We start from the raw sequence: 23,906 nt of genomic DNA, 5'->3' as shown, positions 1-23,906 counted from the left end.
CCGGTACGGGGGCAACACCGAGGGTTGCGATCCGTTGCCGGACATGGAAAAAGACAAAAAATAAAAATAAAAAAAAAAATAAAAAATAAAAAATAATAAAAAAAATAAAAAGCCTAGATAATCTCAAGGTGGGAGGTAGTAAGGCTGCAGAGGAGGGAGGAAGAATAGTATATAGTTCTTATTTGGAGGGAGGATGTAGCAATACAGTTCCTGACAGTATAGTAGACGCTTTTAAAAAATATTAGAACAAATGTATCCTGTTTTACTCTATATTGATAGAAAGAAGTAGGTTTAAATATGCTTTAAAGTCTCTAGAAGCATAGAAATATCAGTCTTTCAAACCAATAAAGTCAACAGAGTTAGAGGAATACATGGAACAAAAAAACTCCAAAAATCTAATAAAAGGTGTTTTGGATTTCTTTTTTTTTTTTTTTTTTTTTTTTTTTTTTTGTCTTGGAACTTGAAAGTAAAAGGCAAAAGTGGCTTGCCTGTGAACAGAAGAATGACCTTCAGTAAAGTACACATAAATGGATCTTCCATATGAGAGCACTTGCCCTGCCAGGTGTCAGGCTACTGGGCAAATAAAAGAGAGGTGTGGTATATGTCTTGACCACTGGAGTGACTGGTAAACACACCTCACTTCGAGAAGGAGGAGCCCCAGAGGTCAGATGTTTAGACTAACTTCCAGTGTTTTGTGTTTCTTGCAGATGTTCCCACAAGCCTGTACTTCCAGAGCATGCTGAAATCTCAATGGCAAAACAAGCCCTTTGACAAAATCAAACCTCCCAAAAAGTTTTCACTTAAGCACAGAACACCCATGCCAGGCAGTCTGCCAGATCCATCTCGTAAAGACAGGCACAAGTTGGTCAACTCCTTCCTAACAACAGCCAGTAAGTTTCAGGGAACTAGGGAGTCCTCTGGAGTCCCAGTTATTTTTTTATTCCTTTTATATTCTCAAGTTACCAGTTTTCCATGCCAATATGTTGGGATTGGGAAAGGCATTGACTGATATAAATTCAGCTCACAGTCTGCTACGTCTGCTTGTCGTGGATGCCCTCAGATGGACTTTGGAAGCTATTTCAGACACCATGGATCTTGGGACAAGACCCAAAATGCTCAGTGAACTGTCAAAAATGGCATGGCCTTAGGTCCATCTATGGGTAGGCTGTCTTCTGTAGTCTGGTGTCACATTTCTCTGACTGTGGCTCCCTGTGCCTGTTCTAGCCATTGTACTATTTACTAGAAGCTTCAGTCCTAAAGGACTGTCCTGCTGCCCTGGGTAGCATTGACCTAGATAAAATTCAAGAGCTTGGAACTCAAATAAGAAAAGATTGGAGAGAAAGTATTTCACAGCTCTTTTTCTGTTCCCCTCTTCAGAGCTGTCCCATCACCAAACCCGGCCTGACAGGACTCACAGGCAGCACTTAGACGATGTGGGGGCCGTGCCCATGGTGGAGCGAGTGACAGCGCCAAAAGCAGAGCGCTTGCTCAACCCACCGCCACCTGTGCATGACCCAAACCACAGCAAAATGAGATTGCGAGACCATTCATCTGAGAGAAGTGAAGGTAGGGCCAGGCTTGGCACCTCTACCTGCATTTGCACCTGCACCTGCTCAGGGCTTTTTGGGGCAGCCTAGGCTTCTTTTAATTGCCCCCAGTTTTGTCCTTCACTTTCTAGGAAGGCAGAGTAGGGGGATGCTACTGCTTCTAAATGCGGTTCACTTCTTACTGCTGCAGCAACCTCTGCCCAGCCCCCTACTTCCCATCAATCAGTTTGGTTCACCTTTTTATCCTCTAGGCTTAGAAAGCATTTTTGCCTTTAGTGTGTATTGCTGGCATTCCTAGCTTGTGTTAAAAGTAGAGCTGGTTAAGGTAGCTATGTATTCTTCTCTTTTCTGTTGACTTCTACAGTGTTGAAGCATCACACAGACATGAGCAGTTCAAGCTACTTGGCGGCCACCCACCATCCACCTCACAGTCCCTTGGTGCGACAACTCTCCACCTCATCAGACACCTCCACACCCACCAGCTCTAGCTCACAGGTCACAGCTAGCACATCTGTAAGTACCCATGTGGAGTTGGCCAGACATCCCCTCTGCAGGTTATAGCTCACTTGAGTGGCTCTGGAAGATGGTGTAGAGGGTGGTTTACAAGGCTCCAGGGTATTTGTGGGAGTTGAGCTCATCATGATGTGTGTATCATTTTTAAATCAAAGTGTGGTGGTACTTACCTTCTGTTAAGTTGTTTTCCTTGACTTGTTTTTCGTAGTAGAGAAGGATCTATGCTGAGCCTTCCATAGAAAGCTTGATACAGAGACAAACTCTTAAGGTGGTCTGTTACTATTTAAGATCGGTGGGACTAAATTTAACACAGGAGTTAATATCATGGTCCTAATCCTGTTGGTCCAAGAAGTGCATGAGAAGAGGGATGGATAAAGAAGAGATTAACCATGGGCATTGAAGGCAACATTTGATTTTCTTGTTTTTACTCTACTGGTGAGTGGAGGTAGAGTATTGAGAATAAACACTGGGTGTGTTGGGGTGCTGGAAGGAAAGGAAAAAAGCCGAGTCCATGCTTGGTAGGTGTACAGAGCAGAATTAACAGATCCAACAGGTAGTAGTACCTACGTGTAGTACACAAACATCAGGCTATTTGACACCCCCCTGTACCCCCCAATCACTTTTACAGTACCACACTCCATCCAGAAGGCTGTTTGCACAGCCATTCCAGATACATTTCCATTAATTTCATTTTAATATTTTAATCCCTCAGGATGTGCCCTCTTGAACACATATACCTGTACCTGCTTTGTACGCACCAAAGGGTCCTTTTTAAAATAACAGTAATAGTAATGATAAAACTGCAGCTGTTATGTTATTACTGGCACATAGTAAGTGCTAAGTACTTTACACATGCTATTCCATTTAATCCTGTAATGCCCTTTGGGATGTAGGTGGTATTATGGATTCCTATGTTTTAGTCATGAAAGCTGAGGCTTTCCGAGGTTAAGTAAATTGCATAAGATGAGGCAACTTGTGCAGGTTGTAATTGTGATTCAGACGCAGGTAGTCTGACTGCAGAGCCCAGCTCTCTTACCATCACACTACACAGTCTAAGCCTGGGTAGGGTCATTGTGGAGGTGACTTACGAAGCTCTTTCAGAGCTTAGATCTAGAAACTTCTTAAGAGTGCAGCCTTATAACACCAAGGTCATGGGTGCAGATCCCCATACTAGCCAGTGGTCAAACAAAAACAAAAGCAAAAAACAAAGGAACTTCTTAGCTCACAAAATGTGCTCACTAGGCCCTTGTGATCAGGTAGGAATTCACATTGTTCTCTCTTTGCTCTTATAAATCAGACAATCTTTTCCAAATGGCTTCTTGCTCTTCCCCCTTCTTCACCTCTCACACCTACAGATTTTGTCTGAATAGGTGAATAGTATCCCTCACACACTCAATTATCTACCAGCAAAGGATGTAAAACAGAGGTTAATTCTGATAGAAAATGTGAACTCTGAGATCTAGGACTTGGTGAGTACTTCAGTATTTTTCTCACCTGCCAGCTCTTCTGTGTCCAGAGAATGTTAATTTAGGCCCGGATCATTTGAAATTTTTACTTATTATTTTTTGATTACAAGTTTTGTGTGTAACATCATGCTGACCCTTAAGGTTCTTGTTGCCAAATTTTTTCATAGTATCTGAATTTATTTAATAGTAAGAAGAGTGATAGGCCAAATACTTGGAATCAAGTAGAGAAGCTAGAGGACACTGGAGAAACAGGGTGGGGGCTTGTTGCAGTGCTTCATAAGAAGTGGCTGCATCAGAATCCCCTCGGTGGCTTTAAAAAAAAAAAAGGATCCCTAAGGATTTTGATTTGATAAGAGGGGAGAATCACTGAAGTCCCGTCCCCCCCCCCCTTTTTTAAAAAAAAAAAAACCACTCCTTATCTTACTTCTGATGTACAACCAGGTTTGGGAACCACTTTCCATTACCATCACCTGTTCTCTACCTCTGGCGCTAAATAGGAAAGAGTAGTTAAGTTTGACCAAATGAGTAGCTGACAGAATGGGGGTCTATTCCAGGAGGGTGAGAGGTTGAGCCTGTTGGACAATCCCACAACCTGTTCTAGTCTCTTTCCCTTGAAAGTACTAACAGCAGCCATAAGATTCAGGGAAAATACATACTTGTTTCTTTCAGCAGTTTCACAGTCATTCTTGACCAGGATATAGGGACAGCTGTCTCTCTCGAGGCTTCCTTGAAGTGCATTTCTTATTGTGAGCCATGTAATTTTAGCAGAGATGTGACAGTGGCAGAGGCCTTTGGGTATGAGGTCACTAATCCTCAGCTGCAGAACTCAGCCAGGCAAGATTTGCAAAAGTCTCTTCAACCAATTTGGTTAACCAGTTACCCTAAGTTTCTGAGGTCATGACCATCCAGTCTTATTTGATTAGAAAAGGAAGTTTAAGTGAAAAGGACATTTTGATCACCTGAAATCATAAATGACAGCAGCTGATCATGGCCCAAGAAGTGCTGACTTTTAATATCCTCCGAGAATGCGCCTTCTAGGAACAAAAGATGGAGTTCTTAGTGGCAGGGAACTACCTCTTCCTCATCTTCCTTCACTAACCCCTTCCCCATGGGCCAGCCACACTTGCTGCTTTGGGTGTGAATGTAGCCTCTTAGGTGTTTCCAGCTGTACTGTTGCCATGGCAGCGTGTTTGTCATCCCACTGTTTCCCTCTGGCCTCTCACAGCTCAGTTGCCAGTCTCTGTTTCAGGGTAGGGTATTTGCTATCTGGGCAGAAACTACTAGTAGACTTTTCCTTCCATCTAAGAGACCAAGCCATTTGGTTGCCTGCTTTATTCCTTCCTTGGTCTCTGAGTTACTGTAGATGCCCACTTCCGCCTCTGATATTGGATCTTTGGAAGTCTTATTTTCCCCTTTATCCAGGAATGTGAGGTATAGCCAGGTCCTCCTCTTCAGTTTCTCTTCATTCAGCTCCTTCGATGCAGATAGAACGCTCTCAGCCCTTTCCCGAAGAATAATAGAAAGGGGAAATCACATAAGGCCTAAGCAGATGGTGGGCGCAGATTTAGCTGAAGAGTTGGGATCTTCGAAAAGGAGGTGCTTTCATGACAACCAAGGTTAGATGATCTATTTGAGATGGGCCTATCCTTTGGACATCTTTTAGAATAAGGGAATTCAACTTTTTAACTTGAAGATTCACCAGTAGGCTTAAGCATTGCTTTTAGGGGCCACTATGGGTCTAAGTCATAGACAGGGATAAAAAGGGTGAGATTGGAGGAATTAAAAGCTGGGGCAGTTAATAGAGGTATGCATGGAGGAATAGGAACCCCAACAACTAGACTTCTAGATCCCAGAATACCCACCCCTGTAAAATTCAACAAAAGTCTCTTCACATGAGCCCATGAAGGAAGAGAGTGGCCAGTGGGACTTGTGAATAGGAGTTACTCCTTGGGACCATGTAGTGTTTCTCCCAAGAACTTTTCTATTGGGAGACCATCTCCTAGGTGTGAGGAGTAGCTGCAGTCACTACCTGGCTGCAACCTGAGGACCCAAATGTCCAGTGAATGACCAATCCTGCTTTACGTCTTGGATGAATGATTTGGTGTTTATAGAATTGTGCCTCCCTTTTAAACTTTATTTGTCTTACAGCAGCCGATAAGGAGGAGAAGGGGAGAGAGCTCGTTCGATATTAACAACATTGTCATCCCAATGTCTGTTGCTGCAACAACCCGTGTAGAGAAACTACAATACAAGGAAATCCTTACTCCCAGGTAGAATCCCTGACTAACCTCCTCTCCCCATTCTTCCTGTTATTGTTCTTTTTCTCTCTTCTCTTCTGATCAAGCTTTGGGCCCTAGCCTTGGGTTCTGTCTTCTCATTAAGAGAAGGTCTTACCTGATAGGAGTGAAATTATTTCTGTATATAATTCTCTCTCATTCCATTATATGAATACACCAGCCAGACCAGAGATCACAACCTGACAGGCCACTGGCCATTTTTGGTCTGTAAACATGTTTTGTTAACACATACAATGTGTTTAAAAATACAGAATTTGTTGTCAGTATCAAAGCAGGATTTCACATATAAATCTTTATTTCCAGTTTTTGTTGACAAATCAGAAGATTGGGCAACCCCGTATATATATATATATATATATATATATATATATATATATACACACACACACACACACACACACACACACACACATTCCCATATGGTAGTAATCAACTGGTGCTGAATAGTGATGGTCCCTTTTAAACAGGTTACTTTGTTTCAGTTGTCACAGGCTCCCAACCCTATCCCCAGCCTGCTTCTCCTGTTACTGGCCCTTGTGGGCATTTGATATGGGGCCTCTTTCAGAGGCCTCAACGTGTAAGGAGGCTGCGTTGTGATAGGGCAGAGCCTGCCCAACAGAGAGGAGCGTCATCCATGGGTGCAGGGCTCTCATACTTGCATGGACTTGTTTATCCTGCCCGAGGCTTCAGCCTGCTTGCCATCTCATAATTGTCCCTTCTTGGTTTTGCAGCTGGCGGGAGGTTGATCTTCAGTCTCTGAAGGGAAGTCCTGAAGAAGAGAACGAGGAGGTAATGGCATGGTCATTCTTTCTAGAAGGACACACACGCACACACACATGGGCACACACTGCAGGATGCCTTAAGACCTGTGGGTTTCAAGTGCAAGCTCCTTCTACAAGGATACTTCAGAAAGTTCATGAAAAGATTTGTATGTTTTAATTCCATTTTTCCATGAACTTTTAAAAGTACCCTCATATTCCTGTCCTGACCAGGAAGAACCTAGAATGGAGTGTGGCTGGTTCTATAATTGATCTACCCATACTTAAACTCAGACTCCTGAAGGAAAAAGGGGATCAATAAAGCTGTTCTATTGCAGATCGAGGACCTATCCGATGCAGCCTTCGCTGCTCTGCATGCCAAATGTGAGGAGATGGAGAGGGCACGGTGGCTGTGGACCACGAGCGTGCCACCCCAGCGGCGGGGCAGCAGGTAATGGGGCAGGCACAGGTCCTCAGGGCCTGTGGAGGGAGGGTGGTCAGGGAGTTTGGGCCCTACCTGTGTCCACAGAATTGCCATTGCCTCTTGGTTGTGCTTCATGTTCATCTACTGGCCATGGCCAGGACAGAAGTTTCTTGAGGTATTAGTCATCGAATACTTGCTGAGTGGTCACTGTCTGATTTTGACAAATTCCAGTGATCTGTGGCATTTGGAGGCTGGTTGTAGGTTATGGTGATTTTGCCAGAGGAATTTTTAAGGCCTCATCCAAGTTAACCCTTCTTTGGACAGTAGATTGTGATTTTTTTTGGTTCTACTTAAAAGAGCTTAATTTCACTATTAAGCTGCCAAAATTTTTAAAGCAAATATTTCTGGGGTGGGGAGGAAGCATGAAAAAAGCATCCCCACTTAATATCACTATCCTGTTTCCATCCAGCAATCCATTTATTGATTGATTGATTGGTGGCCTACTTACATATCACTACCTGTTTCTATTGATTGATTTATTGGCAGCTGGCTGGTATGAAGATCTGAACCCTTGACCTTGGTGTTACAAGGCAGTGCTCTAACCAACTGAGCTAACAGGCAAAGCCGCCCCCCCCCTCCCCCCCCATTGTTAACAATGGCATAAACTCCTAGGATTCTCAAGTAGAACGCTTAGGGGCTCTCACTTTTCTTTTTTTCATTGACTAGTTTTCAGTATCTGGACTGATTTCCCTACCCCCATGAATTCACTAGGCACTGTGCCAGGGATTAGCCACTGGCATTGTTCAGACATGGCTCTCTTGGGGGTGATGGTAGAAGTATGCAGTTCTTAGATGTCATATTGTGCACCTACCCCTCCAGGCAGCAGTGGGAGGAAATGGGATTTGCCAGATCCTAGGAAAAATCTGTTGGTGTCAGTCTGCCTGAGCTCCTCTTGTGGGGATGCTTTTTTCATGCTTGCTCCCCACCCCCAGAAATATTTGTTTTTAAAATTTTGGCAGGTGGCCCAACAGGGATCTGAACATTTGATCTTGGTGTTATAACATTGCAGTCTAACCAGCTGAGCTAACCAGCCATCCCCTCACCCCCAGAAATAAACAGACAAGACGTTCCCTATTAACTCAGGCACTCAGATTTGCATTTCTTGGTTAACAGGTCTTATAGGTCATCAGACGGCCGGACAACCCCTCAGCTAGGCAGTGCCAACCCCTCCACCCCCCAGCCTGCCTCCCCTGATGTCAGTAGTAGCCACTCTTTGTTGGAGTTCTCCCATGGTCAGTCCCCCAGGAGCCCCATTAGCCCGGAACTGCACTCGGCACCCCTCACCCCTGTGGCTCGGGATGCTCTGCGACACTTAGCCAGTGAAGACACCCGTTGTTCCACGCCAGAGCTGGGGCTGGATGAACAGGTGAAGGATACCGCCTTTGTATGGGGTTGGTAAGGTGGGGGGATGGAATTGGGAAGGGACAGCACCTGCTGAAGATGGATCTTCATCTTATAACCCCCCTTCTGTTTTGAGGGAACAGGGCCTGCATTTGAAATTGACCTTCTGAAGGTATAAGGGAACTGTATTGGCCATTGTTAAAAGGGTGTCCACCTTCTGAGGGGTAATCCCCAACCACCCAGGAACTCTAGATGGACTGGTCCACAAGTTTTGTGGCAGGGCCTTGGGGCAGGAAGCAAACTGGGACTGGGTCCTCACCAAGGCATCTTGTCTGCCCACAGTCCGTCCAGCCATGGGAGCGGCGGACCTTCCCCCTGGCGTACAGTCCCCAGGCAGAGTGTGAGGACCAGCTGGATCCACAGGAACGGGCAGCTCGCTGCACTCGGCGCACCTCAGGCAGCAAGACTGGCCGGGAGACGGAGGTGGCACCCACCTCGCCTCCCATTGTCCCCCTCAAAAGTCGGCATCTGGCGGCAACAGTCACAGCTCAGCGCCCAACTCACAGATGAGCAGGAGACAAGAATCTAAACAGACTAACTATTGGCATTAAAGCTTCAGAAATCTCTGCGTTTGATATTCAAACATCATATGCTGGAAATTTTCACAGTTTTTAGTGAATTTAAGGAATTTAGATTCTACTTTGGTTTTTTTTTTTTTTTTCTTATTTTGATTTTTGTTTTGTTTTTGTTTCCATGTTTTCTTGTCACACACCTGAGCACTTCCTCCAGTTGGCAAACAGAAGTTCAGGATAAGACCCTGCTGACCTGGTCCTGGCACATCCTCTGCACAGTTAAATCACTGGACTTACCAATGTTGGATGACCACCCCTCTCCCTCGCATCTGTGGGCAGGGTAGGAAAGACAGGTGGGCAGAGGGAAGGCCAAGCTCCAGTGTAGCATGGCCTTCTTAGGTTAGGGTGGGACAGGGCAGAGTGCTCTGGGTCGTCTCCCCCACCTCCCCCCCCCACCTCCCCACCCAATCTGTGGCTTGTCTCAGCTCTGGCCTTCATGGCTTGGTCCTCCTTGACTTTTTGTGCTGAAGTATCCCCACCAGAGCCTTTTTGCCATAACAACCAGCTGCTCTCACTGAGTTCTCAGCCAGCAGAATGGCTTCCCCTTGTCACCCAGATGTTGGTGACTTGTTTTCAGTTTCATCTGCATTTGGTCATTTCTGTCTTAACTCCTTACTGCAGTAACCTGACTGCGGCTGCTCAGGTCCCCCATCCTGCTCCTTTGTACCCTTCCCTGTCTGTTTTCCCTTGCCATGTGCACACTCAACACACACCAGTCCTACCCGGGATGTACTTACCACCTGTCCTGTTCTATGAAGGTAGGGATAGGACTACTCAACTTCTGTTCCCGCTCCCCTGCCAACTAGGGGGTTTGGGAAGTGAGCAGCCATCTACCCTGTGTAATTTTGTTTTCCCTGTCAGTGTCAGTTAGCTTCTTCCTCCTTTGCACTCCCCTTGCCTGTGGAACACTGTCTGGTCCTAGCTGTGGTTTCCATCACCCTCCTTTGTTAACCTTGTGCCTGTCTCATGTATAATCACATCACCAAAAAGGGGGCAGGGGGGAAGGACTTTTTTTTTTTTTTTTTTTTTTTTTTGGTGCCATTTTGTAATCGTATAAAAATAGTAGACAAACTGCTTAATGGTTGGGGTTTTTTCACAATTTTCAACATTAGTGATTTTTTTGGGGGGGGTTCTGTTTGCAAGTTAAAAGGTTTGTCATTGTTTCTTTAAAAAACAATAATGCACCATATCCCTATGCATAAAGTGCTTCTTCTATTTATAAGGTTGAAAATTCTGAATAACCCTTTTAGCATTGTAAAAAACAAAAAAAAAATGAAAAAAAAAACACTTGTATTTTGTAAATATTTTCTTTTCCTGCTTTGAGCTGTGTAATGGCAGCGAAACATGTAGCTGTCTTTGTTCTTTAGAAATGCTTTTCTTCAGAGAAGCTGATCTTTGTTAATGTCTTGATTCTGTTCGCAAAGCACAGACTAGTGCTTTAAAAAAAAAAAGAAGGAAAAATTGAAAAAAATAATAAAAAAAAGAGTTACAGAATGTGTGCCAGTCCTTTCTTGACATACTGGACTGGGTATATACATGCTGGTTGTGGCTTCAGAGCCAGCTCTGCCAGAGCCCTTTGGGGTTTTCTGGCTTGCTCTGAACCTTGGGAAGTTCCATTCTGTCTACTGGGAACGTGGCAGAGTCATCTGATGGTCACCAGAGGGAGGATGAGGTGATTTTTCACTAAGGGAAGGGGTGCCAGGAGGAGAGGGGATCTGCATAAGTCATCTTTTTCTTTGTTGAGTGAAAGTAATTGATCCATTGCCTCTTGGTGTTCCTTTCTCTAATGAGGCCAGCAGTATGATATATTCTGTCTATTGTAAATTGCTCTTTAATGTAGATTTAACTTCTCACCGTTGAACTTTTCTGGGGTTGGGGATCAGTGAGAAAGCATATCGTTTGCGTAGATCCTGGGTTGGTTCTTGCCTGATACCTGAGATTATAGCATCTTTCTTCTGAGGAGGCTAAGTGCTTGATTTTTTTTATTCAAGATAAGTGGGTGGGCCTAGTTATTTTTCTCTTCTGTCTTTCCTTTTCATGGCAGGCAGGCTGAAACTGGCAGTGAGGCTATGAAAGCTGGGCTTTTTGAGACAGTATTTCTCTTTGGCTGGCCTGTTGCTTCTATAGTTGCAGTCAAGGGCTGGCCGGTTACTTGGTTCTTAGAGCATGGTGCTGGTAACACCAAGGATATTCCATACTGGCCAGCCACCAAAAATATATATATATATATGTGTGTGTGTGTGTGTGTGTGTACACACAACCACACAGTTGCAGTCAAGAACTGCTCTACTTAAGCATCTGCCTGCAGTGGCTAAATACATCAGGAAGAGCTCAGAAAAGTTATATTTTGAAACTAAAATCTAAGGATTCAGTATCATGACCTTAACTAATTACTAAGGAATAATAATATGATGGGTTACCATTTTGTTTTTGCTTTCCTTTGTGGCATTGCTAGGGAGAAGCTGTCTGGTATCCCTATGTTGGTTTAGTAGAAATATTCCTCAGTCTATAATAGGGCTCCTCCAAAGGAAAGAGGAAGGCAGTATGGAAGCCTGGAAGGGATCTAAGCCATTCATTCAGCTGATTAGCGTGGTGTCCTGCTTCAACCCCAGACTTCTAATTTCCAGGGACAAAAGATCTCATACACCCAGCCCCAACCTTCTCGGGTTGGAATACACTGGAGTCAGTCTTAAGTACGGCATTGTGAACTCTGCCACAAGGATGTTTATTGCCCTTTGAGTTGGAACAGAATGGTTTGCCTGCACCAGAAATAGAGAATCGACTGAAAATGAACAAGTCTGAGGACTCCTTTCACCTTCAGGTCCCCAGAGAGACTTGTTAACCCTGATGCTCACCTCTTAGCAATATTGCCATTTCCTATTCTGAACTAAAGTCTCTAGGGGTGAGGAGGAACTTGAAAATTATGCATCATATGTCATTTTCCATGAACAGAGATCTTTTTAAATCAGAGTAATAACTTTATTTTCAAATTCACTTTTACAGCAACAGTGTAAATCGTTTGTTAAAACACACAATACACTATATGGACATTCACAGACAGGAAGCTAAGCTAATAAGATTTCGTGTCCCTCCCCCCACCCTCAAAATTACGGAAGAAATCATGGGACTTTCAAGTGCCAGAAATTGTCCTGCCCAACACTGCAAATTCATGGGGCTGAGTCTGTTAGGAGGTGAGACTGGGTCAATGCCCAGAGTAACCCTTTTCAAAGCCAAAGAGAAATCAGAAGTCTCGAAGCCAGTGGACTTTCAAGTGCCAGAAATTGTCCTGCCCAACACTGCAAATTCATGGGGCTGAGTCTGTTAGGAGGTGAGACTGTGGGTCAATGCCCAGAGTAACCCTTTTCAAAGCCAAAGAGAAATCAGAAGTCTCGAAGCCAGACCTGTAGATGGGGCAAGCTGATGATCACACTTGCCCTCATCTCCACCTCTTGGCTGTACTAGGGAACAAAGATAGGGAGGGTGAAGGAAGAAATCTTGGCAGCAGCTGGAAGTATGAGCTGCATGTCTGGAGCTGGTGGGAGAGGTGACAGGTGATACCGAGTTGCCAGTGGCTTAGAGGTAAAGGTGCTAGGGTCTTTGGGAGGCATGGTTGTAGGCTTGGGACCCCACAAGAGAACAGCAGGCCAAAGCAAACCAGCTCTCCAGATTCCTACACAAGCCTCACTGTCTGCACTTGGCTGGGAAAGGAAGGGGAACTAGCTGGCTTCCTGCTGCAACTAGGAAAACCTGTCAGTGGGAAAGCAAAGCCCCAGGGACCTCTAGCCCCATGGCATCTCCCTCTCTAGCAAAATCATGAAGAAAAGGGTTACAAAGCAGTTTAACTGCTGCACTCCATGACCTCCCTTTGCCCATGTTAACTATCTTATACATTCTTCCCCCCCACCCCACCCCCAGCACAACAATCAATTGCAAACAGGATACAGTCTCACCATTGAAGTCAATTGAAATGTAACTATTGATAAAGTGAATGGAGAACTTGAAGAAACCAGGCATATATCCTGTCTAGACCACCCAGGGACACTGGCTCTGGAGGTGGGGAAAATGGGGGGAGGGGAGGAGTGCCCAGACCTGAGGAATTATCCTCATTTAAGGTTAAAAGCCAGCATCCCTTTGCAATCTACCTGCCAGCGGTGACCTGATCAACCCAAACCATGATCTTTGGGCTGACCCTAATAGTCTACCCCATAAAGGAGATTCCAGAGCCCTCCGTATAAGGCCCATGGTGCTGAAGAGAAGGGCACAGGAATTGCAGGAAGAGGAAACAAGAAGAGGTGCGAGAAGAAAATGCAGCCAAAATCAGTGGCAGTAATGAGGGGTCACACCTCTAACCCCCACAAACTTTTTACACCACATTTCTTTTTTCCTCAGAACACTTCACTTCTGAGAACAGCTGGGACTCAGGACAGTGGGGATCCTCAGGGTGGAAAGTTCTGGGCCCAGATAATTCCTTGCCTGGAAGGATCTGCCTATATATGAAGCCTCCAGCCCTGGGAGGAGGCCCTGCACGCCTACCACCCAGGCCCCCAGGGTTATCTTTAACTGTACCCAAAGTGGAAGTGGCAGAACTGGGCCTGAGGCTGCTGAATTTCTTTAAACAGCATTTTTCTGCAAAGTCTGCTTCTCTTTCTTTCCCCATAACAGCACTTGGAGCTGGTGCAAAATCAGCAGGCTGACAATGCTTTGGCCAAGGCTTTGGGAATAGTGGCTCCTGACTTTTCACCCTTCCTTAGTCATCTCAGGCCCCTGGAGCCTGTCCAGGACTGGCAATCCATCCCAATCCCTGCTGTGGCTATAGGGCCATTAGTGAGGAGGTGCAGGCTGTTGCCCCTGAGAGCTTGGAGAGGGAGCCCAGGCTGAGGGATGGGCTGCCTAGAAACTCATGGAGGTCTGAGGACTGCACATCTCTCCCCAGCTGGCACAGGCTTCCTTTTTCTTGTGATACGGGAGTTGTAAGACCCTCTTTCAGGGCTGCTGTGGGACTTCTCCAGGGTGTGACCCGAGAGGACCATGTTCATGCTGCAAACCAGGCCAGCCACAAGCCACCTCTCTGCCCTAACAAAGGGATCCCTGGGGGGTGGGGGGGTGGGGGAGGGGGACACCATAGCCTCTGTCCTAATCCTGTGCTTCAAGCTTTCTTCACAGCAGAGGGTGGGTGGTCCTCAGATGTCAGAATCTGGTCTCTGTTGGGTCCCAGATGTTGATGAAAACCTTTCAAAACTTGGGAGGCCCCAGCACGGTAGACAACACTGGCCTCCTGGAGCCAAATGCCAGCATGGGGGTGAGAGACATCGAGGACCCCCACGAGGGTGGGTTTGAGACCTCTTTACAAGCATTTCAAGGTACATGCGTCTTTTTTTTTTTTTTTCTTTCACTGTCATAATCACTCTGGTGAATCCGAGCATAAACAGACAAATCCAACTAGAATGCAACAGGGTGCAGACAGGGAGGGAAGGGCGTCTACATACATGTTCAGCTGCTCCAGCAGAACAGACATTGCTTTTCCAGCTGGGACTCGGGGGGGAGAACCATTTCTGAGGCAGCATGCTCTCCTTTTGGGGGTGTGGAGGGCTGATTTTATGCATATGGAGTTGAATAGTGGGTAGGCTCTCGGAGACTGGCAGTCACAATCTGGGATGGAAGTAGGGGACAGGAGTGTGGTCCTGCCCTGAGAGCCTTGCCTGCCCATCCCAGTGCCATCACAGGCCACCAGGATACTGACCTCCTGCTGTAACACAGGAAGTGGAACAGGCCTCCTGGGAGGAAAAGGCTCTCTCTCCAATCGTATAACTTCGTGCCCCACACATCTAACCTTTACTGAGAAGGGGGTGGTAAGGCTGGGAACCTGGGACAGTGTGACATAATGAAGGGTAGAGGCAGTGACTGGGCTCTCATGGCAGACACGTGGCATGGCGGGGCGGCATGCAGTGGCCATGGGAGGGACGGGAGGCTCAGGATCCACTTCCCAGACCCCCCGCACACTCCAGAGATGCTGAGGCCCAGGCTTGGGAACAGGCAGATGTCCAAGAGGCACAAGTCCTTACAAAGAGAACTGGTTAGCCCTAAAGTCCCAAGTCTGTGAGGTGGCCAAAACTGTGGCTGCAGTTCCAACTTTCAGAACTCGATAAAACAGGGTTTCCGTGGGGCAGAGGGAAGCCCCTCAGCTCAGGACCCCCACCCTGTAGGGAGGGAGAAAGAGGCCAGCGTTCTCGGACATCAAGGTCAGTCTTCTCCAAAGAAGTGATCCGCAGGGTGCCACCCTCCCGCCGACCTTCCTGCTCCTGCTGCCCACTGTCCCTTCTCCCACAGGCCGCTCTCTGCAGCTGGCACACCGACCCACAGCAGACCCCAGGGCCACCAAGAACTGAGATTGCTGTGGGTGGCCGAGGCCATTTGCCGTTCCTGCTGCGTTCCCAGCGCGGTCGGCAGTGGGTAGTGTCTCCCATGGCGTTTCTTACTCTCCCACTCCACCCCCTTCCCCCCCCCGCCCACCTCCTGCCTCGACCTCCCCCGTGACCCCCACCCCCAACTCACTACACTCACACAAGGGTGACCTCATCTGCCTGTAGCTCCACAAACACACCAAGTCTCAGATCCTTTGTTGCTGCCACTGCGTCTGATACCCCAGGAGGCGGAGGCGTCCCCAGTCCCTTGAAGTTCCCCAGAGGTGGCTTTAAAGCCTCTCTTCCCTCTTCTACCCAGAGGGGGCGAAAAAAAAAAAGAATCAAATGGAATTGCCCGAGGAAATGTTGGGTGTGGCCATGTTTTTAAATGTTTTTTAAAAATATTTTATTATTAGCCCACCCATCAATTTGGAAAGCTGCAATTTGCTCTTATCCCCATCACTGATTTCGAAGTGCCGAGCCTAAGCAGGTCCGTGGTGACCTGAATGACCGATCTGTGCGGAGCAGCTGGGGGAGGGCGAAGGGCGAAGGGCGGAGGGCGGAGGGCGAAGGGCCGGGGCGTTACTCTTTTTTCCCACACTCTCTCACTCTCTCTTCTCCGCGATTACTGACCGCCCCGCAGGCCTGATCACAAACCCTGCTTGGCCAGGGAGGCGGACACCTCGTCGGCGAGCGTGGCCAGCTGCGGCGAGTCTACCATGTCGATGCTGCCGGTGGACGACACGTTGCTGAGGTGCCGTGGAGACGTGTCCCCAGACACCACGGGCGACTTGTACACAATTTCCGCCCCGTGGTCAGTCTTGGCTTTGGCGTTCTCGCGGAAGGTCAGCTTGTGGGTTTCAATCTGCAAGGAAAGAGGGGGGAGCGGGGATGAGAGAGGAAGGGGGACAAGCCCGGCCACCTACCCCACGCCCAAGTCTGGCCTTCGGTGGGAGGGTGCTGAGTCTATGGTCTTCCAACTGGTAGTACTTGTGCACGGTCCTCCCCTCCCCTGTCTCCCAGCCACCCAGTCCCCTTCCCCAGAGACAGTGACCATGACAAGCTTCTGGCATACCCTCCAGAGACATTCCACACACGTACACACAAATGTGCACGTGAGTACATACAAGGGTACTTCAAACCGTTTGTGGAAAAACAGAACTGAAAGATAACATGAATCTTCCCGTGAATTTTCTGCAGACCGCTCGTGCGTGTATATATATTTCTTACCACATGTGGCAACAATGCACACATGCTTTGCACCTTGGCTTCAAAATTAGTACCCTCCGTTATCAACACAAAGAGCGTTTCCTGGTGCTTAGTATTCCATCGCAGCAGATGTCCAAAATGTATCTGCTCCCCTGTGGATGGATATTTAGGCTGTTCCAGCCTTTTGCTGTTACAAACAATGCAGTGTCTGAATAACCTTAAATAACCTGTAGGCACACCATTTTGTGCATGTGTAAGAAGTGGAGTTGATAGGTTAAAAGGCATGCATGTGTTATTTTGATAGATATTGCCAGATGGCAAATGGAAGTGCTGAGGAGAAGTGGGAGAAGATCAAGGGACATCACCAGAGCCACTGAAGCCCAGCCATAAGCCACACTCATTCCCTGTCTTTGCCAGCAACCGTGGGCAGCACCAGCAGCCATGCTAGCAACACGGGCCATGAAGCCCTTTTTTTTTTTTTTTCCTTTTTGTCTTTTTTTACTGACCGGTAAAGGGATCGCAACCCTCAGTGTCGCATTGACCAGCAACGGGATCGCAACCCTCGGTGTTGCGCCCGCACCGCGCTCAGCCAGTGAGCGGGAACCGGTCTCCACATGGGATCTGAACCCTCGGCGGGAGCGCCGCCGCACTCCCAAGCAGTGCACTCTCCAGTGCACCACCGGGCCGGCCCAATGAAGCCCTTTTTTTAAAGCAGAGAAGCAATGACAAGCCAGGAGTCCCAAAGGGTACCAGAAACTCAGAAGCAGACAGCATTACGTGGAGATGCGAGTAGTGCGTAATAACAACACAGTAATTCTCAACCTTTTTCAGGTCCTAGGCTCTTTGAGCATCTGGTGAAACCAGAAAAATGTGTACATGTGAAAGCCCACACTTGCACACAAGTGATCATTTTTCCATGCAATTTCAAGAGTCCGTGGACCCCCAGAGAAGAGCCCCTATTGCAGGGGGCTTGAATGTGGGTATAGAGAAAAACCAGGTTCCCATGTAAGCTACATTCATATTTTGCTCATTTTAGGTCACTGCTTTGAAAAAGGGACTCCTCCATATTACTGTATCGACAGGCCATTTAATATAAGCTTTGTTAAGAACATTCATGTTAATGTTTCTAAAAAACTTGGTTTCCTAAGAAAAAGGTGACAGATTTCTAGGAATGTCCCCAAATTCCCCAAACTGAAAGGAACCCAAGATGCTGGTCATGTGCCCACTGCTTGTTAGCAATTTTGCTCGTCACACTAGGAAAATGTGGGGATCCCCTGGGACCGGGACAGTGACTTCTGAGGGGAGGTCAGGGACCTGCCCACGCTTTCTGAGCCATCACAGAGATGAGTTAGAAACAGAAGGAGCCAAGTTTAGACTCAGACTTGGCTCTAACTCATGTTCTCTGGTACAAGGTACCAGGCACCTTCTGGAACATTGTCTCCTTTGGGCGGGCCTAGTACCACCATGGTACATAGGTATTTCTATCCCATTTTGCTGAAGGAGAAACTGAGGCTGAGAGCGCTTACATATCTTGCCCAAGTCACTCCTCCAAGCAGAGTCAAGCCTAGAGCTTTCCAGAAGCTTCCAGAGACTGGGGAGGCCTTCCTTCACCCAGGCACCAATGCCTAGGCCGTAACTGGAACTATTCAATCAGACTCTCTGGGGGTGGGGCCAAGCCTGGGAATCTTTAAAGCACCCCAAGGCTGGGAAACCCTGCCTTATACCAGGCTGGGTGATGGAAACAGCAGAGCTCTGGGCTTTTACAGAGGACCTTCTCCAATTCCCCAGGAACTGCGTCCTGCCTCAACTTCCCTTGAGGCATGCAGCCTCCTGGTCCCCCCGTTTTCTCACTTTTGATAGGGACCCAGGCACTGAGAATTGTTCCTGCACCTTAGGGAGCCGTGTCTGTAGAAGCATGACAGAAACAGCCACTTTAGGTCCACCTTGGGGTCCAGGAGACCAGAGGGGGTGCTGTGGGGAGCCAGAGAGCACAAGGCCATCTACAGGCCGGTTGCCCTCTCCTCCCCTTAGCCTTGGGGGGCCCTGTTTGCAGGGTGAGGTCTGTCCTGAGGTCTCAGTTTGCAACGTGTGCTTTAAGACCATACCAGCAAGTGCTTCTCCCCAAAACTACACTGTTGGACATTTACTGCAAACACAAGATGGGGCGTGCCTTCTGACCAGCTGGGCCACTTAGGGCAACTCACTTTTTCATGTGGGTTGGGCCTCAGATTCTACACCCACTCTGGGACATCCCTTCTCCCTCTGCCACTCCCCATTCAGCTGCTGGGAGGCACAAAGGCTGGAAAGTGAGCCACTTCCAGAACTTCAGCACAGGCATCAGTGGGAAACCCAAGAGGCTCTTGGGCTGCATTTATGCAGAAGAGAAAAAGCAAAGCCACAGGACCGCATCCTGTGCTGGGCCCAGAGGGGGCCGCATACCCGCTTGTGCCCCACCCCCACAACAGACAGACACCCACAGCAAGACCTGAAGACCCTAGAAGCTGCTGGGAACACCAAGGTCCAGCAGCCTCCTCCTGGACACTTCCATGACAGACAGGCAGAGACATCTCCCATGACATGACAGAAAGGCTTTGCTGAAATCTGGATTTCAGCATCATTGTTCTGCTCTAACTGCCTAGTAACCCATTTAGAAAATTAGGTTATGTTCCCATGACTTGTTCTTGGCACACCAGAGCTGACTTTGGGGATGGCTACTTCCTTTTGTTGGTGCTTACAGACCCCAGGGCCTTTGACTGCACTAAAGATTCACCTGGGAGCTTTAAAAACACCAGCTACCCAGCTGCACCTGTGACCCATTAGTCAGACTCTCCAGATGGGGCCCAGGCATCAAATCTGTGAACGGTCCCAGGAAGTGCAATGGGTAGCTGAGCTCTTGACCCACTGTCCTGGGTGTTGCTGAGAATCCATGTCAAGCTGGTCAATACAGGATCCTCCACCTTCCTCCTTTGGAAAGCTGGATCAGACTTTGTCCAGCCAACTTGATTAACACCCATATCCAGAGGCAGCCTCTTCCCCACCTTGTCCCTTTTACCTTTTTATTCCCTCCACCAGGGACATGGGTGATGTTATCCAGGGACCCGATCTTCGACTGGACTCGATCCTTGAAGTCCAGCTTCTCAGATTTTACTTCCACCTGGCCACCTCCTGAAACACACACAAGAACATCTTGCCATCTCCTTCCATGGCTTAGTGGACTTAGCATATATTAAATGAGGTCTGCGGTCTACAGACGAAGTGCCATGGGCTGCTAAGGGCACAGCAAAAGTGAGGATAGGTTCTACTGCTCTGGAGGGGAGTAGACAATGACATGACTTTCTGGTTTGCACTGTGATTTGAGCAAGGGCTAAGGAAGTGACTCTAAGTAGAGACCAACCTTTAGGAATGGGTAAGACTTTCCTTTATCTAGAATGTAGTTTGGGTGCAACTAAGTCCTTGCAAAGGCTTGAAAAACAATTCGCTTCCTCTCTATCACCAAGGTGGGCATCAAATATTTACTCTGCAAACTCTTCCTCCTTAGACAATGCAAAGGTAAATGACAGCTCAGTCCAGGAGAAATGATCCTAAATTCTGAACTGGTTGGCTTTCAACAAGTGAAGTCTTTCTATAGCGACATCCTGTAAACGGCGGCCCCACAGGAACTTGGAATTAAATTGAATGTCAAAATGCACACTAAATAAGGAAGACCGACCCTTCCTCCTCCTCGGCCCTTGACGCCACACCCAAGTGTGGGACACGGCAGGGCAAGAGAGGACCCACGTTACTTTCCTGGGAAGGGTGAAGGAAGCTGCTCACAGCGTGCGAGGAGGTACCTTTTGTGGGACACTTTTCTCTGGGAGAGACTAAGCTGCCACAAAGTATCCCAGAGCCAGCAAATAACGGGACACATGTGGACCAAGCTTCCGCTGCCTTCTCTTCCCACAGTAATGGTTCAAGTATAGGCCTCTGCCCTAAACAGGTCCGAAGGCAGAAATCCTTGCTCTGGACCCTCAGGTGGGAGTTAGAATCTGTACCTGTGACATCCAAATGTGTGCAACTAGCCATGTGTGGCTACTTGCAATTTAACTAAAATTAGTTCAGTTCTTCGGCTGCACTAGCCACATGTCAAGTGCTTGATACCCCCCCATGGCTAGTGGCTGCCATATCGAACAGTGCAGATCCACAGTGTGGGACACGGAGGCACAGTAAGCACGGGCAGCTCCAGCAGCAGCATTTTCTTTTCTTTTTTCTTTGTTTTGTTTTGGCAGCTGGCTGGTAAGGGGATCTGAACCCTTGACCTTGGTGTTATCAGCATCATGCTCCAACCAAGTGAGCTAACTGGCCAGCCCAGCATCATTTTCTGTTACAAAAAAGTCACAATAAGGCCACAACAATGGCCCAGGGGTCCCGTGTTGTAGCTGATGCAGCTGGAGAAGTGTGCCTCACGTGGGCTGGGAACGAAGCTGGGATATCCACATAGCTGGCCTTCAGGGCCCACCGCCAGCCCCAGAAGCCCTGTGTGCAGCCGGCTCGGAGACCCATGGGTTAGGGTTTAGGGCCAGCCTCCTCCCAACTTCTTCACCTTGTCTTGGCCAGCAGGAGCCCGCTCAGGAACAAGCCGAGGTAACCAGGCCTCCCAGGCCCAGCACGTTCCACACTCAACACTCTCCTTGACGGCATCTGACAAATGCTTCCAGCCGCTTCAGAAGGCACCACCCTGACAATCCTGACCTGCCGCACCCCAGCACCTTCCTGTCCCGACCCTCGCCTTCCGCAGGGGCTACCTGGTTTATGATGGATGTTGCCTAAGGAGCCACACTTGGAGGTCACCTTGCTCAGGTCCACTGGTTTGTAGACTATTTGCACCTGGAAATGAGAGAGGATGAAAGAGACAGAGAGAATAAATAGGATTACTTTATTATGAGTATAACACAAGGAAAAGCATCTGTGTACGCCCAGGCCCTGCTTGGACAGTGGTTCTCGTCTGCCACGAGGAACACACCCTAGTCAGGGTGGAGCCAACCCTGCCCCAAAGGAGCTGGGTCTTCGCAAAATAGCTGTGGGATTGCAGTGTCTTCAATCCCCGCAGAACAAAAGACCCTCAGGGAAAAACAGGGACACTTTGTCATTGCACAGGGCCCATGCCATTTGTCTGGCAAACACTTAAATGTAAAAAAGTCACCCCCTTTCCTGACATGAAGTTGACAGATCACACTCGGTGAAGACATAAAGAAAGAAGTGGTCAGTCTGATCAGCATGTATGGCGTTGGAACAATCTGGATGGAAAGGCAGGAGAGCTGTATCTGCTGGGCCTTGAGGAAAGGGCGGTGTGAGGATTGCTGGCAGTGACAGGTTAGCAAGCAGGACCCAGAGCAGTTCAGCGACTCAGAGGCCAGAGCCAGCTGGCCCCTGGGCACAAAGTGTCCTGGACATTTCAGTCTTTACCAAAAGAAGCAAAAAGACACAAACAGGACGGGCAGGCAGCACAGTGCATACCCACAGATTTAGTGTCTCGGCAAGCGTGGGAGGCTCAACACATGTCGGGAGGCGCCTGAAGGTCCCGTGTGTGCCGGCCGTGCTGCCCACCCTGCAGGCTGCCGCTGAGCTCAGCCCAGGACCCAACTCCCCCATGGGGGTGCCCTCATGGGGCCTCTTTAGTGGCAGATGGGTCTCCTGGAGGCAAGTCTCTACAAAGTCATGGCCACGAGGGGGACCTGGATGGCCTGTCCCCCATGGGGAGTCACCTGGAAGTGCAGGAGGCCAATCACCACCAAGCTGGCTCACGCTCCCTGCCCTGGAGGCTACCCAGAGAGAGATGGCAGAGAAAAAGGAGGGGTTTCTACTGAGGTCTATGCTGGAGCAGTCCCAAGGCTGGCCAGTTAGTTCATTTTGGTTACAGCATAACGCAGATAACACCAAGGTCAAGGGTTTTGATCCCCTTACCAGCCGGCTGCCAAAACACCCCCAAACAGACTAAAAAAAAAAAAAAACAGGAACAATCCCAAATTATTCTAATCAATGCAGGCATTTGCTGTTTATTGAAGGAGAGACGTTGAAGCAGAGGACGTGGCCGCGTGTGTCAGCGTGTGGGGAGGACGCGGGTGTGGCAGTCGCCACCCGGGTGAGGAATGCACCAGAATGAGGACAGGTCTGAGGAGAGCTGTGCTCCGGGCAGGCGTGACGGGCGGAGGGCAAAGAGGCCTGGGAACTCCAGTGCGGATGTGACCAAACGTCACCCTCTCTTCCCTCCGGCCTGGGCGAGGCTACTCATGAAAGAGAATGTGGGTAGGGCTGAGGCAGGGGACAGGGACCTGGAATGGCCAGAGGGGGAAGGATCAGAGGCGTGTGGCAGCCGGGGCCGGTGGTCAGGCCAACTGGAGGCCAGGGGAGGGGAGTCCTGAGAAGGAGAAGGAGCGGGTCCTGCCTGCTGGGAAGTCACCTCCTGGCTGGGAGCCCAGGCCAGGGATCCAATGCCCCAGAATACCACAGCCGGACAACATGTGGGGGCTTGTAACCATCCACAACCTGCCACCAGGACAGGAGTTGCACACAGTGAAGGCTCCTGCTGCAAACAAGCAGTAGCCACCGGGCCAGAGCAATGGTCAGGGTTGGCCCGAGGCATCGTGCGGCTCTCTACCAGGTCACACACTAGCCCACAGGCTGGCACAGTGCAGGACACACGGAAGGGGCCCCAAGAAAGCCCCTGATGTCCCGTGCACTGCAGCCTCAGCCATGACCAGAGGGAGTGGCCCACGCTGCCCCACGTGCTCTCTCCTCCCAACAGCCACCTGCAGGAGTCTCTGCCAGCTGTGGCAGCTGGAACCAGGCCCCACGGCACAATCTCCGCCGGCCCCCAAGGCCTGAGTTAAACCAGAAAGCACATGGCTTTCCACCTCTGGCCAGAGCCCACATCTGGGAGAAGCCATAGAACTAGGAGTCAAAGGTAAAACAGCCTAAAACAGCAACCCGCACACGGGGCTCAGGAGCAAGGCCAGGGCAGTGGGTGGGGGTTGTCCACACACCTCTTCTCTCAGCAGCAGACAAGGTGGGGCAGACAGGTGAGCAGGAGGTGGGGACAGAGGAGACACTTAGCAGCCACTGGTGAGGAAGCGTTAACAAAGCCCCATGCAGCAGCGGGAGCAGCAGCCGGGATCCAGGCGCCGGGCAGGGGGCAGCGGCACATTGCAAGAATAAACCCTCGGGGCCAGACGCCGATGCAGTGCGTTCTCTGGAGACAGCCCGCCCCGGGGGCTGCAGGAGT

The 23,906-nt window shown here is 48.8% G+C and overlaps 2 protein-coding genes across 3 annotated transcripts in view; one reads left to right on the top strand and one right to left on the bottom strand.

Annotated features, from left to right (window-relative positions):
• Nucleotides 1-10,532, top strand: part of KANSL1 (KAT8 regulatory NSL complex subunit 1) — a 200,461-nt gene extending 189,929 nt beyond the window's left edge. For both annotated transcript variants that reach the window (XM_008582691.1, XM_008582692.1), the window contains 8 exons: nt 708-890; nt 1,378-1,566; nt 1,912-2,060; nt 5,675-5,796; nt 6,555-6,612; nt 6,920-7,032; nt 8,179-8,431; nt 8,749-10,532. In XM_008582691.1, the coding sequence (XP_008580913.1) occupies nt 708-890; nt 1,378-1,566; nt 1,912-2,060; nt 5,675-5,796; nt 6,555-6,612; nt 6,920-7,032; nt 8,179-8,431; nt 8,749-8,976 (1,295 nt within the window). In that variant the 3' untranslated portion in view covers nt 8,977-10,532. The remainder of the gene's footprint in view (nt 1-707; nt 891-1,377; nt 1,567-1,911; nt 2,061-5,674; nt 5,797-6,554; nt 6,613-6,919; nt 7,033-8,178; nt 8,432-8,748) is intronic.
• Nucleotides 10,533-15,816: 5,284 nt separating this feature from the next.
• MAPT (microtubule-associated protein tau) overlaps nt 15,817-23,906 on the bottom strand; it is a 33,228-nt gene continuing 25,138 nt past the window's right edge. The window contains exons 6-8 of the mRNA XM_008582689.1: nt 21,430-21,511; nt 19,701-19,813; nt 15,817-16,304 (exon numbers count right to left, since the gene is read on the bottom strand). Coding sequence (XP_008580911.1) covers nt 16,089-16,304; nt 19,701-19,813; nt 21,430-21,511 — 411 coding nt within the window. The 3' untranslated portion in view covers nt 15,817-16,088. The remainder of the gene's footprint in view (nt 16,305-19,700; nt 19,814-21,429; nt 21,512-23,906) is intronic.

The sequence above is a fragment of the Galeopterus variegatus genome, unplaced genomic scaffold (genome assembly GCF_000696425.1).
Source record: "Galeopterus variegatus unplaced genomic scaffold, G_variegatus-3.0.2 Scaffold2698, whole genome shotgun sequence".
Taxonomy (NCBI): Eukaryota; Metazoa; Chordata; class Mammalia; order Dermoptera; family Cynocephalidae; genus Galeopterus; species Galeopterus variegatus.
Note: the sequence above shows the minus strand (reverse complement) of the source record. Positions and strands in the feature narration are given on the sequence as shown.